At 36.3% G+C, this 16,013-nt stretch overlaps 1 protein-coding gene across 1 annotated transcript; it reads right to left on the bottom strand.

Moving 5' to 3' along the window:
- Positions 1-10,984: 10,984 nt before the first annotated feature.
- Positions 10,985-15,430, bottom strand: LOC136202937 (potassium channel AKT1). Its single transcript, XM_065993932.1, has 9 exons — positions 15,106-15,430; positions 14,111-14,534; positions 13,453-14,019; positions 13,253-13,351; positions 13,117-13,149; positions 12,844-13,029; positions 12,535-12,729; positions 12,374-12,449; positions 10,985-11,970 (listed from the first exon to the last, which is right to left on the bottom strand). The coding sequence occupies exons 1-9, from the start codon at positions 15,300-15,302 to the stop codon at positions 11,072-11,074; spliced, it is 2,676 nt and encodes an 891-aa protein (XP_065850004.1). The 5' UTR covers positions 15,303-15,430; the 3' UTR covers positions 10,985-11,071.
- Positions 15,431-16,013: the final 583 nt, after the last annotated feature.

Here is a 16,013-nt window from a genome sequence, read left to right on the forward strand (position 1 = left end):
GCATTACAATAAATGAATACTCACATACAGTTTTATATAAAAAAACAAAAGACATAAATGATTTCAAGAAAGACAATGGCATACCCTTACACTTAAATATTAACTACAAAAAGTGCATATTACAATACTCACATACAGTTAACAAACTTTTACAATGGCATACACTTTTACCTAACACACAAAAGGCATAAATGACTTCAAGTGCACAACAGAGACAATGGCATACCCTACCACATATATATTAACTACAAAAACTGAACATTATAATACTCACACGAAGTTAACAAAATAAATGCTTTCCTAGAATAAACAATGACATCCCTTACAACTTTTACCTAACAAACAAAAGACATAAAAAAATTCACTTATACAATATAGACATTCCATTATTAAACAATTACCCCAAATACTATACCACATATATATTAACTACAAAAAGTTAACATTAAAATACTCACATGGTCTGTCTACGGCAGACACTGTTTTTCCTTTCTGTCTACTGTGTTGGGGTTTTAATGTCCTATAGACAATTGTTCTAGGATACAGACTTAATGTAAATGAAGTGTTCTTTATATCATTTGTTTTAATGAGATATATGTTTTATAACTATATAAAGGCAAACCCTTTTAAGCACTAAATAAAGTCTAATAAAAGGAAATCTGTAAGTTTGTTTAAAGTGATTATAAAGTGTTCATACAAGTATGAAGTGAGACAAAACTTTATAATAAACTAATAAACTTAAAACCACCCCAAGTCAAGCAATATGTTTAGGATTGACATATCGCGGTTGAGACTTGCATGTAACAATGTCTTCTGTCCGACAGAAAGTTGATCTTACAAGCTTCATATATATATATATATATATATCTGGACAGTTACATGGATCCGATGAAAGGTAGTTCATTATAATTGGGGACCCGACTTGAGATAACAGGATGGGTAGATTCTTCCTTGTCACCTGTTCATCTCATTGGTATTAATAGGTATAAATAATCCTCAGACTCAAAGGAATGTTAATTGGTATTCTGGATTACGGAATGTGACGCTTTGACTCTAGTGTAACACGATCCTTAACAGAGATGACTCTGGGGTGTGAACAGCAGACGTTGGGTATCACAGGAAGTGATTGCGGGATCGTTATACATTGGATTGAGCATTTATCACTCCCGATAAATGGGAGATATGTCCATGGATCGCTTGTGGAAGTCTTGACTCTAAATCCTTGCAAGGTGATAGCTTAAGATTGAAATGAGATTTCTCTTAACCTATCTAATTGGAGTTGACTCGGCCAGAACAAGTAAAACGAACGTCTCGCTATATGTGACTTGACATCACCCATAGTCATAAGATTCAGTTCAAGGACGTAGTTGATAAAGGATCGAATTATACCGTAACTAATACGGAAAGGTCAACGACAGAATCAACCTGTCTTCTTATAGCTCTAGGGGAATGATTACGGACTTGCTAATCACATACTCTGTACATCATTCCGTTATGCAAAGATTAAATGTAATTCTTTGAAAATTATTTAATAATGTTGCATACGGCTAGAAGCAATAAGAACCTAATGGGTCACACATAAGACTTGAAACCCAAAAGAGAGACAGATGCTAATTAATTGACGGAAGCCCAATTGAGCCCAATAAAGCCCAATTACCATGGGGGGCGATTTTTATGTATGGAGATACATAAATAATTAATTTGATTTTAATCAATTCTAAATAGATTGGGATTATGAATTAAATTTATTAAAGGATAAATAAGTTAGGAGTTTTAATTAGATTAAATTACTCCTATTATTGTCCAATAAGGTTATTGTTATTATCTTTTATATTTAGATATATTAATAGATAATATTTAAGAATTCTATTCCGAATTGAATTCTTATTCAATAAACCTAATTCTATCTAACTAAGGATTAGAGACAATAAAGATTATATATACCCCCTATGTAGATTTTCGAAATCTACACCCTAAGAACAAGCTAGAGAATTTCGAATTCCACCCTAGCAACAAGAGAGAGAATTTCGACCCCTAGCTCGAGGACGAGATTTTCCATCGCTTCCTTCCGTTCAATTGATTTTCATCTCTTTCTCTTTATCCTTGATCTTGTGTTGATTAATTAGAGACAATCTACTTTGGTTGTTAATAAACGGTTGATTCTAACTTGATCTTTTGTTGTTTTGTTTTGTGCTCGGGAACTCGAAGTAAGAGTTGTGGGCACTTCGTTTGCAACGGTAGATAGAACATCTAAAAGGTATTTCTTCTTATCCCTCTTTGTATGAAAAAACGGTTAACGGATCTTGGGGTTAATGGAAATAGGTTAAAATTTTTATATTTCCGCTGCTATACGTTAGCCTATTTTCCTTCAGTGGTATCAGAGCCTGCGTTAAATCCGTTATTTCATATATGAAAATTTAGAAGTTTTTCAATCAGATTGAATAAATATTTATAGTTAGGTTAATTAACAAAACTGTTTTGATTAATTAGTTCTAAAAGATAAATAAGTTTTAATTAATTGTTAATTAAAATAAGTTATGCACATGTTCCTAATAATTTTGGTTGATAATCAATATAACAAAACCTATTAGTTTTATGGTTAGATTGATAAAATCAGTTTTATTTATTCTAAAAGATAAAACGGAAAATCTATGATAGTTTTTCCTATTTTCTGAAAATCGTTTTAAAACCGATATATATATATATATATGTTTTATGTTTAAAAAAAAATTACAGCAGTTCGGGTCGCGCCTTACGGTGCGACCCGACTACTGTCGCGGTTGCTGCCCCGCAGCAGCGACCGCGCGCGGCGTCTGACCGCCGCTGCCGCAAAGCAGCGGCGGGTCAGCCGCCTATGGCTGCTGCCAAACGGCAGCAGCCCGACCTCGGACCCGGCCCGAGACCCACTAAATTTTAAATCGTTTAAAATTAGTTTTATATATATATGTATATGTTTCAGAAATTAATAGTTTTCTGTTTTGATTATCGAATGAAAATTTATTTAAAAGTTTGTTTTACCTAATTGTAAATCAAAAGGTTTTAAATGAATTCAAATCAAAATAATTGGGACGTGCATAATTAAAAGTTTTGTATAGTTATATTAATCTAAAAGTTTAATATAAAGGATACGAAACTGTTAGAAGTAAAATTGGATGAAAGTTAATTTGATGAGTTAATGTGATTAACCTAAATATTACATAAAATACTTATGTAATCAACCAATTAAATTTATTTAATTGAGTCTATGCATGTTTGGAGTTATGGACATATTTGGACACTCTTGTTACTCTTTTGGTATTTTTGAAATAGGGCCTGCGAGTCCTGCCTTTCTACTATCTATTGTAATTTCTCCTCTCATCTAATTCCCTTCAATTCAATTGAAGTTTTCTTTAGTAGTATAGAAATTAATATGTAATTTCAAGGCGCCATGGAGAAGACGGAGGACCTAAAGAGAAATATGTAATAGTTAGTATTTCCTTAGGTTTGCCCTTTTATTCCATCTCTGGCTCGATGGAATAATTTAGATGATATGTCCATAACGCCAATGTATGTGTCTGATGTATGCTAAAGCAAATCAAGACTAAGTTAGATTATGAGACTTAAAATAAAATCCCTCATTAAAAAGTTAAGTAAATAAGCAAGTTATTAAAATCGGTTGCCCCTCCCTAATATTATAATTCAGCCGGCAGTACTGAGGGCCTTTGGGTTGTTGAGTAAACTCAAGCTCGGGGTCTTATGGTAACACCTGAATTATCGAAAATCATTTTTCATGAATATGGGGTAATACTTAAATTAGATTATGATAATTGGATGAGTAAACTCATGTTTTCATAAACTAATGGGCAATACGGTTGGGATTAATATGAATAGCATATTAGTTACTAATGTGGTTAGTAACCCAATAACCTAGGAATCACATTAAAGATGTGATTGATTACATGAATCTACCTAACGAACGAGACTAGCTTGTTGAGTAAACTCAAGGCGAAATCTCAGGAGTTAGGATCCTAGCTCACTAAAGGATTTGTGAAATTCTTCGAATTAATATGGAGGGCTATTAATTTGGCAAAATAGTGGGAGCAATATGAAATAAACTAAAAGGCCTATAATTTTAGATTGATATACTTTAAAGCAAATGAATAACATACGTTTACTCTTTCTCACTCTCAGGTTTAATTAAACACTCTTAAAATCATGACTAACACCAATCTGCAAAACATACTTACCGATAACAAGTTGAACGGTTCAAACTTCATCGACTAGTTTCGTAACCTCAAAATTGTTTTGAAGTTCGAAAGGAAAGGGTATGTACTTGATACACGGATACCCCCTTACCCAACAGATGATGCTCCCTACCAAGAATTTTATGCTTACTTGAAGCATAAGGCTGATGACGATCAAGCAGGAGACATCATACTTGCATCTATGACACCGGAAGTAAAAAGGCAACTACATGCAGATATGGATGCCTATTCCATGGTTAAGCACCTAAAAGAGTTATTTGTGAATCAAACTCGGTGCGAACGCTTCGAAGTAACAAAGCAGTTATATAGATGCAAGATGCAGGTGGGCACATCTATAATGGCATATTGTGCCAAGATGATCAGCCTTATCACCAAGTTTTCTAGTATTGGAGATGCGATGGACCGTGAACTAAGTGAGAACTTACTTCTTCAGTCCCTCCCCGAGAGTTACTCGGAGTTCATTATGAACTACCAAACGAGTGGCTTACAAACCTCTCTTGAAGAGCTTGCAAATATGCTCGAGACAGTCGAGCCCAATATAATAGAAAACGAGGAGATACCAAGCCTTGAAGGATCAAAGAAAAGGAAAGGGATATCTCCCGATCCAAACCATCCTAAGAAAGGCAAGGAGGCAATGCTCACCGAAACGAGGGGAAAGGAATTAAAGAAGCCCAAAGGCAAGTGCCACTATTGTGGTGAAGTGGGGCATTGGAGGAGAAATTGTTTGCTGTACCTAGCTATCCTCAAGAAGGGAGAAGCCGGGACTTCAACATCTGGTATGTTTTATATTGAAATAAATACAATTTCACAGTCTGAATCTTGGGTACTTGATATCGGATGCGGATCTCATATTTGTACAAATATGCAGGAACTAAATCAGACTAAGGAATTAAAGAAAGGAAGCATAAACTTGCGAGTAGGAAATGGAGCAAGAGTTGTCGCCCTCACAATTGGAGATTACGTTTTAAATTTGCCCTTTGGGCTTGTAATAGAATTAAGGAACTGTTTATACGTTCCACAAATGTCTCGTAACATTATTTCTATTAGCCGTCTCGTTGACGACGGTTTTCATATTTCAATAAAAGACAAACGTTGCGATTTTTATAGAGATTCGATCTTCTATTTTTCAGGAATATCACAAAATGGGATTTATGTGTTAGATGACAAAATTTCTGTTTTCGCAATTGATACCAAAAGACATAAGCTAGATAATTCAACTTACTTGTGGCATTGTCGTTTAGGCCATATAAAAAAAACATGCATGCTTAAGCTACATCAAGATGTGCTTATAAATTCAATTGATCCTAAATCATTGGAAAAGTGTGAAGCATGTTTAAAAGGTAAAATGACAAAGACACCCTTTAGCAATAAATGTGAGCGTATCAGACACTCTAGGGCTCATTCATTCAGATGTATACGGTCCTATGTCAGTCCAAGCAAGAGGAGGATTCAGATACTTCATAAGCTTCATAGACGACCATACCAGATATGGTTATGTCTATTTGATGAAGCACAAGTCCGAAGCTTTTGAGAAATTCAAATGCTTCAAGAATGAAGTAGAAAATCAATTAGGAAAGAAAATAAAGACACTTCGATCTGATCGAGGTGGCGAATATCTTTCAGATGATTTTCTGAATTATCTAACTGAATGTGGGATATGCTCACAATGGACACCTCCCTATACACCACAACACAATTGTGTATCCGAGAGGAGGAACCGTACCCTATTAGATACGGTACGATCCATGATGAGCATAGCATTACTTCCAAAGACATTCTAGGGCTATGCCTTGGAAACCGCCCTCTTCACCCTAAATCGAGTACCAACTAAATCCGCTAGTTCCACACCATATGAATTGTTCGTTGGTAGGAAACCCGTGTTCTCATTCATGAGAGTATGGGGTTGTTCAGCATATGTCAAACGCATTGCGTCCGACAAACTAGATTCTAAATCTGATAAATGTTTCTTCGTTGGATACCCTAAGGAAACTATGGGATATTACTTCTATCATCCAGATGATCAGAAAGTAATAGTATCCAAGCACACAACCTTCTTAGAGAAAGAGTTTCTCGAAGACACAGAAAAGGGAAGCATGATTGAACTTGATGAAGTTCAAGAACAAGAAACACCAACTGAAACAACAAAAGCGGTTGAGGAACCCGATGCAGTCCCATCAGATGAGACTCAAGTGCCACCCCTTCGTAGATCACAAAGAGTTCGTGAACTCCCTATTAGATATGGTTTTCTAGTGGGAGATGATAATGAGGTTCCCGTGTTAGACGACGAACCTGAAAACTACGAAGAGGCTCTTAACAGTCCAGATTCTAAAGCATGGCTTGAAGCCATGGATTCTGAAATGGATTCCATGTATACCAACCAAGTGTGGACTTTGGTTGATCCATCCGAAGGGATAAAACCGATTGGGTGCAGATGGATCTTCAAAAAGAAGACTGACATGGATGGAAAGGTTAGCACCTACAAAGCTAGGTTAGTAGCGAAAGGATATCGTCAGAAGCAAGGAATTGAATATGATGAAACTTTCTCTCATGTGGCTATGTCCAAATCAATCAGAATAATGCTTGCTATTGCCGCTCACTATGATTACGAGATTTGGCAAATGGATGTGAAAACAGCTTTCCTAAACGGAAACCTGCTTGAGGATGTATACATGATGCAACCTGAAGGTTTCATATCAAAGGATGAAAACAAGGTTTGCAAACTTCAGAGATCCATTTATGGACTCAAGCAAGCATCTAGAAGATGGAACAAGCGTTTTGACGAAACCATAAAACAATTTGGTTTCGAACAAAATTGCGAAGAAGCTTGCATTTACAAGAAAGCAAGTGGGAGCTCTATAGCATTTCTGATATTATATGTGGGCGATATATTATTAATGGGAAATGACGTAGCTCTACTACAGTCGGTAAAAGTTTGGTTATCTGGTAACTTCTCAATGAAAGACCTCGGTGAAGCAGCTTATATACTTGGTATAAAGATCTACAGAGATAGATCACGAAGACTGCTTGGTCTTTCACAGGCTACATACATAGAAAAGGTGCTAAAGTGGTCTAGCATGCTTGAATCGAAACGAGGCAACTTACCCATGCTACATGGAGTAAAGTTAAACAATCATCAATGTCCTAAAACCGATGATGATAAGAAGCGCATGGTTGTAGTCATGTACGCCAGCGCAATCGGTTCGATTATGTATGATATGCTATGCACTAGACCTGACGTAGCGTTCGCGTTATCTATAACGAGTCGTTACCAAGGAAATCCGGGAGACGAGCACTGGATTGCCGTCAAAAACATTCTTAAGTACTTGAGAAGAACTAAAGATATGTTCCTGGTGTACGGAGAAGGGGATCTGAAAATAGAAGGATTTTCAGATGCAAGTCATCTCACAGATGAGAACGATTTTAAATCCCAATCGGGATACCTGTTTATCCTAAATGGGGGCGCGGTCAGCTGGAAGAGTTCCAAGCAAGGAAGCGTAGCTTTCTCCACGACCGAGTCAGAGTATATCGTTGCTGCGGAAGCAGCAAAGGAAGCAGTTTGGATTAGAAAGTTCATTACTGAACTTGGTGTGGTGCCTGACATTGTAAATCCCATTACACTGTACTGTGATAACAATGGAGCCATTGCGCAAGCAAAGGAACCACGGTCTCATAATGCATCCAAGCATTACCTTAAGGGATACCACATTATAAGAGAAATTATGGCAAGAGGAGATGTGAGAATAGAAAGAGTACCTACAGAGGACAACGTTGCAGATCCGTTGACAAAGCCCTTAACCCAGAAAGTACATGATCGTCATCTAACTTCTACTGGGATAAGTTATAGAAACAATTGGCTTTAGTCCAAGTGGGAGTATTATGGGGTTTTAGTGTCCTATAGACAATTGTTCTAGGATACAGACTTAATGTAAATGAAGTGTTCTTTATATCATTTGTTTTAATGAGATATATGTTTTATAACTATATAAAGGCAAACCTTTTTAAGCACTAAATAAAGTCTAATAAAAGGAAATCCGTAAGTTTGTTTAAAGTGATTATAAAGTGTTCATACAAGCATGAAGTGAGACAAAACTTTATAATAAACTAATAAACTTAAAACCACCCCAAGTCAAGCAATATGTTTAGGATTGACATATCGAGGTTGAGACTTGCATGTAACAATGTCTTCTGTCCGACAGAAAGCTGATCTCACAAGCTTCATATATATAGATATCTAGACAGTTACATGGATCCGATGAAAGGTAGTTCATTAGAATTGGGGACCCGACTTGAGATAACAGGATGGGTAGATTCTTCCTTGTCACTTGTTCATCTCATTGGTATTAATAGGTATAAATAATCCTCAGACTCAAAGGAATGTTAATTGGTATTCTGGATTACGGAATGTGACGCTTTGAATCTGGTGTAACACGATCCTTAACAGAGATGACTCTAGGGTGTGAACAGCAGATGTTGGGTATCACAGGAATTGATTGCGGGATCGTTATACATTGGATTGAGCATTTATCACTCCCGATAAATGGGAGATATGTCCATGGATCGCTTGTGGAAGTCTTGACTCTAAATCCTTGCAAGGTGATAGCTTAAGATTGAAATGAGATTTCTCTTAACCTATCTAATTGGAGTTGACTCGGCCAGAACAAGTAAAACGAACGTCTCGCTATATGTGACTTGACATCACCCATAGTCATAAGATTCAGTTCAAGGACGTAGTTGATAAAGGATCGAATTATACTGTAACTAATACGGAAAGGTCAACGACAGAATCAACATGTCTTCTTATAGCTCTAGGGGAATGATTACGGACTTGCTAATCACATACTCTGTACATCATTCCGTTATGCAAAGATTAAATGTAATTCTTTGAAAATTATTTAATAACGTTGCATACGGCTAGAAGCAATAAGAACCTAATGGGTCACACATAAGACTTGGAACCCAAAAGAGAGACAGATGCTAATTAATTGACGGAAGCCCAATTGAGCCCAATAAGACCCAATTACCATGGGGGGCGATTTTTATGTATGGAGATACATAAATAATTAATTTGATTTTAATCAATTCTAAATAGATTGGGATTATGAATTAAATTTATTAAAGGATAAATAAGTTAGGAGTTTTAATTAGATTAAATTACTCCTATTATTATCCAATAAGGTTATTGTTATAATCTTTTATATTTAGATATATTAATAGATAATATTTAAGAATTCTATTCTGAATTGAATTCTTATTCAATAAACCTAATTCTATCTAACTAAGGATTAGAGACAAGAAAGATTATATATACCCCCTATGTAGATTTTCGAAATCTACACCCTAAGAACAAGCTAGAGAATTTCGAATTCCACCCTAGCAACAAGAGAGAGAATTTTGACCCCTAGCTCGAGGACGAGATTTTCCACCGCTTCCTTCCGTTCAATTGATTTTCATCTCTTTCTCTTTATCCTTGATCTTGTGTTGATTAATTAGAGACAATCTACTTTGATTGTTAATAAACAGTTGATTCTAACTTGATCTTCTGTTGTTTTGTTTTGTGCTCGGGAACTCGAAGTAAGAGTTGTGGGCACTTCGTTTGCAACGGTAGATAGAACATCTAAAAGGTATTTCTTTTTATCCCTCTTTGTATGAAATAACGGTTAACGGATCTTGGGGTTAATGGAAATAGGTTAAAATTTTTATATTTCCGCTGCTATATGTTAGCCTATTTTCCTTCATACTGGTCCCCGTAAAAGCCGAGGTTTTCTTACGTCGAGTCATAATACTCACAGGGACCTACACATATAAAGAAGACAAATTTACAAATTGGGAAAATCCACCTTTTGCGCACCTTTTGCCCGTACTATTCGTATATAGAGAAGACAAATTTGAAATTTGGGAAAATCCTTTATAAAAACTACTGTGTAAGACCAAAATAACGATAGTTTACAACAAGATGAACCTTAAAATTTAGAAAAATCCTTTAAGAAAAAGACTGCGTTAACCCAAGAAAACATGGTTTGCAATACGAGAAAGCTTACAATTTGGGAAAATCCTTTTCAAATAAAACTGACGTAAACCCAAGACGCCATTATCGACGAGTTCACTTACAAGCACGATATCTTGATTCGAGTGTCCCACAAGTAACGACGATGAAAGAAGAGAAGAGAAATTTATCCCGAAAGCTTTCCAGTTTCTGCGTTTTTTCTTCCTCTTTGTTCTAGGGTTTTCAAATCACAGGCGATGAGAGAAGACAAGAGAAATTTATGCTGATGGAAGACGATGAGTTGATAGATAGAGAGAGAGTGGAAATGAAGTCTGTTCGTTTTTTGGGAGAAGAGAAGACAGTTCCCAAGACTAATTTGGAGGGAAATAAGAAAGGGGGTATACAAGTCTTTTCGCATTTGGGGAACACGTTTTTAATTAGCTGGAAGTGGAAATAGATGATGTGGCAGTGTTGAACTTAGTTAACAGGTCATAATAACCGGGTGTACACTTTAGTGTGAGGTCATCTGAAGTATGTACACTTTATTGTGCAAAATTAAAGGTTGTACACCAAAGTGTGATAACAAGTAAAAGTTGTATACCACGTATGTAATATACCCGGAGATTGAAAATAGAAAATGAGATTGAGAATACTTTTAGCAGTGAGAAGAAAATATTAAACCATTGTTCCCTCATTCTTGATTTTCTTTGTTTCTTTAGTGTGTGTAAGAAATAGAAGTAGAAATGGGAAATACACATTGTAAAGTAAATTGCAAAGGCAGCATCTTGATGAACCCTTTTAGTTTTAGGGTGAAAGACAGACAGCATAAAAAACTTTATATATCTTAGGAGTGTTGTGTTTGATCATCTATCTCTTTCGTTTGATCACTTACACTTACACTTACAAATAAAATATGATCGCCATCTCTAATCACCTCAATATCCTCAATATCTGCTCTCTCTTTGCTCACAACTTTGGCATGTGAAACACCATATTTCTTAGCACCAATCTCAACCAACTCCTCCAAGCTTTTCGGTAGTAGAATTAGTTTCCCTGCAATATCTCCCTTTTCCGGGCAGCTAATAACTACTCTAGCACCATGATTATTTACTACACCTATTCCAGGACTAACCGGGAATGCCAATTCCTTCTCCCCCTTATAAGCAGCAGCTGACATCACCCCAAACAATGAGTTGTCAAAATTATTAGTTTTGCGCCTTGGACGTCGTTGGTGTTGGCTCCATGATCTCTCTGTACCTTCATGGGAGAGAGGCCGGATCATTGGCTCGCTTGTGAATCTCCCCAGAAACCGAATCTCAGGTTGCTGCTCTTTTTCAGAAACTCCAATGGCTGATTCAGCTTTAGGCTCTCTACTATAGGTATCGAAAATGAGTTTTATTTCTTCATGTCCTTGTTGGTCAGCAAGATCCCTGGAAGTCCATCCGTGGATATCCGGTTTGTCAATATCAGCACCTTGGTCCAACAGAAATCTAACTATTTCAGTGTTGTCTTCACAAACTGCTACATGAAGGGCTGTTGTTCCACTCATCCTAGGGCCGGTCACATCTCCTCCGTACTGTACAATTTCCCGGAGCAAGTTCAAGTTGTTTTGTTCAGCAGCAATGCAGGCAAAATTACCAACATCTCCAGATGTTATGCTCGCACCGTTTTCTATCAGCAGTTTGGCAACTGCTTCATGACCTCCAAGCATTGCCTCCCAAAGGGGCACACTCCCATCCGAGTCTGCAGGGTGTCAAATGAGTGAACAATGTAGCATAACTAAACTTACAGAATGATTAAAAAAGTCTAAGCAGGATAAGATACAAAAGTATGCTTTGACTTATTGAAGTTATGGCTAAGATCTGACCAATCAAAAGGAACCATGATGTCTTATCCAAAATGGACCCAACTATTAATAGAAAGAATTAAACAACAATTTAAATCTTCTTCCATTAAGATATTTAAAGAAAGGTTGCATATGTCAACTTGTTTGGAAGTCAACAGGCCAACTAAAACAAGTAATTGATGGGAAGAGTATAAAAGGAAAGATTAAACATGTGAAAGTGAAATCTTTGCAAGTCAACTAAAATCATAAAATAAGGGTCTCAAAGGATTGTTAAATAATGAAATTCACAAGAGAGTTTACCTTTACAGTTAGGATTTGCTCCATAATCTAGTAATAGAAGCACACAATTCTGACTTCCTTTTGATGCTGCCACATGCTAATCAATGATTTTTGTAAAAGCATAAGTGTCATAGATAAAATGAGATATTCACTTTGGAGTTAAAAGGAAAGAAAGGACATACGAGAGCAGAGCGGCCAGTGTTGTCTGATTCATTAGGATCGAGTCCCCGTTTCAACAACTGATGTAACAAAGAATCATCTTCCCTAAGAGCAGCAAAGCAGAGACTGAGTGGTAGGTCCATTCGACCACGGGCAAGCATGCTTTCTGTCTCCAACAAAACTCCCTCCATTATTGGATCCTTCTCTTCTTTTAAATGCTGCCCCCAACACAACACTTAAAACATTAAACTCAAGTGAAATTCTTCAAATTCATTACGTTCCTTCTACATAACTCACATCAATATATATCCATTGGACAACACAATTTTTACCTGAAGGAGATTATTCATGATTATAGTCCCATCTCCAACATTGGCTTGAACAATATTCATGAACGTAGTACGATTCAACCGTAGAAGTTGGCTCAATCTTTTGGTACGCACAGTAAAAAGCTGTGGCCTATAACAAAGCACCCCAATTTCACCACAAAGGTCTCCCGTTTTCGCCTGCCCAACAACCTGCAATCATTCATATCATCAGTTCACCATTCTCATTTTCTTCCAAATTAAAACATGTCCTGAGAAGTTTCAACAGTTAATACTTGCCTGTTCAGCTCCATTTTTATACACCAGCAGATCCTGCAAGCAACTCTAGCATTAATCAAAGAGCCACATGTAATAAATTTGACGAAATTGAAGTTCTTTTATTTTCTTTTCAGTTTGGAATTTTCAAGAGTTTTACCACAGCACCAGTGACAAGTATATAAAAGTCTGTTGGTGCCTCATTCTGCAGAATCACATCTTCTTTGGGAGGGAAATACTCGGCTTTCATCTCCGACACCTTTGATATTCAATTACACAAACAAATAACCAATCTGAATATTCACCCAACAAGGAATAGATTTACAAATTGACAGTTATAGTTTTGATTGAGTGATTTACCAGCTGGAAGAGCAAGTCATTGGAAACCCCGCGAAATAAGTAGACCTTGTCAAGGAGTGAGTAGAAAAGATAATGTGAAATGCTAGAACGAATAGCTTTAGGAAGGGAATCAAGAGTCTCTTGTTGCTGCAAACCCTCTGAATCTGTCCTGAACTTGAGACAAAGATGTGCAAGCATCTGATCTTGCAGGCGCAGAGGCAGTTGGTTCCTCTGAGCAAAACTTGAAGCTGCTTGTATTGTATCTCTAAATCTTCTAGTTCGACTAGTCCCATGAACAACCAAGTTGGTCATGTTACCGATCAAATATGCTGTCAATCCAAGGTTAAACAACATATAGAACACGTCAAAGATCATTTCACTTGTATTCACCGGATGCAGATCTCCATATCCAACAGTGGTTAGAGTAGTAATAGACCAGTAAATTGATGTAACGTATCGAATCCAAATACTTTGTTCGAGGAAATTATCTCCCAAGGATGAGCCGATCCAAGTATCTTGAGGGTTTTTGTAACGAGCAGCGATAAGATAGTAAAAGCATCCAGCACAATGAACAGCGAAAAGGGTAACCTACAATAGAATAGAATAGAATATCTAAGTAAGTACACTAAACAAACTGCATTTGATTTGAGGAGGAAGGAAGAAAAACCAGAATACTTACACAAACAAGTTTAGCACATCGAACCCAGAAGTAGTTGAAGTTCCTATCCTTCTCCAATCTGGAAAACAAGGCACTAACTCTACGAAGACGCCAAAGGCGCAGCATGTTGAACATGCCATATGATTTGAAGGGTTTAGGGGTGATTTTGCGGGCGAGTTCAGTTGGAATAGTGGAAATAAGATCAAAGATAAAACCTGTTCTAACATATTTCCAAGCAATCTGTTTACGGTTGTCAACAAGTAGGTAGCTGGTCTTGTCAAGGTAAGCTACAAAAAAGGTGAGAATGATATCGAGAGCAAAGAATCCATTAACAACATTATCAGCAATTGAGAGCGGTCCTTCTGGTTTCGTAAGAAATCCAAATTCAAATGGTGATACCCAAGCTGTGTAGATAACCAACACAACTAGAAAAGTCTCCCATATTCTGCAAAATTCATTCAAAGCAACCACTAATTTTAGTACACATCAACTTCCATGATCATTATTTAACAAAACAAGTAGAAAAAGGAAGATAAACCGCTGGGCCTCCAATGAAGAAAAATCTTTTGGTTTGACTGGAAAAAAATTCAACAAAATTGTTCTAACAAATACAAAAAAAAAACACTATTGCACCTATAACTTTTGTTACCATTCAAACCCATAACAAGAAAAAAAATCCAACAAATACAATAATAATTAAGCAATGATGGAAGATATTATTACAAAGATACAGTGAATCCAGAATGAATCTAAAGATGCAAGAAAAAGGCAACTTTGTCCAAAACCAGCCCACAGAAAGAAAAAAAGGTGAAAATAATGGAAAAACCAACTGTCCATTTTCCAAAATGAAAATGAAAATGAAACAAGAAAAGAGTAGATTGAAAGAAACAGCGAAGAAGAAAACAAAAACATACTTTGAGATGAACTTCTTCCTGAATAAAATATGAATAGAAAAAAACAAAGATCACGAGATTCAATGCAAGTTAAAAGTCAAAAGAGAAAGAGATGAAGATGACCTGTAGCGAGGGTCGTAAGGAGAAATGATAAAGTTCCTAAGCTTGACTCTGCGGTTACTTCTTGCACCTAGAGAAGGCAAAACAGCATTGGAGAGATTGTAATGGCTTCCATCTCTTGATAACTGCTCTATCTCGTCTTGCCCGCATACCGATACCTTAAAAGATCCTCCTCTATTCCGAAGTGTATCCATCACCATCGACTCTTTCTTCGGGGCGGAGGCTGATGGAGGGGAAGATTGCTTGACTTATAATGCTATTGGGTCTGGGTCGGTCGTGTTTCAAATATACGTAATGTAAAATGTAATGTTGATGGAGGCCTCCTGCTCCTCCTTATATAATACTAGTATAGTATATATATACATTTCCCATAAAAAAAAAAAAAAAAAAAAACCTTTCTGCCTTCGTAACCGACCACAGTTACCTTTGACCTTACTTTCTGCGTTTTCAACTTCTCCTTCCTTGTTTTTGACGTCTTTGCCCTTTTCCGTTGTAAGAATTCTATTTCTATTTTAAACTACTACTACTAGCTACCACTCAACCTACATTTTTCGAATTTTTAAACCCTACTCAATATTTTAATAAAGGTGTCTTCTATGGTTACTTTGTTTTTTATAAAGTAAAGCTTACTTTGTTTTTTTCATCATTGGATGATGGTGGACTTTAACAAAGTAAATTCATCCAATAATGGTAAAAACAAAGTAAGCATAATCTAACACTTTTAATAAATAACTTCACAATTTAATTGAATTCTTTCCTTTATTTTGATTAACTTTAATAATTTTTAATAAGGTGTAATGTTATAACTAATAGCAATTTTATTCTTAACATTCAAAATGATGTAAGACAACCAAAAGTAATTTTACCTTTAATGTTTACAAATTGAGTCAATTTCACATATTATTATAAAA

The sequence above is a fragment of the Euphorbia lathyris genome, chromosome 8 (genome assembly GCF_963576675.1).
Source record: "Euphorbia lathyris chromosome 8, ddEupLath1.1, whole genome shotgun sequence".
NCBI lineage: Eukaryota > Viridiplantae > Streptophyta > Magnoliopsida > Malpighiales > Euphorbiaceae > Euphorbia > Euphorbia lathyris.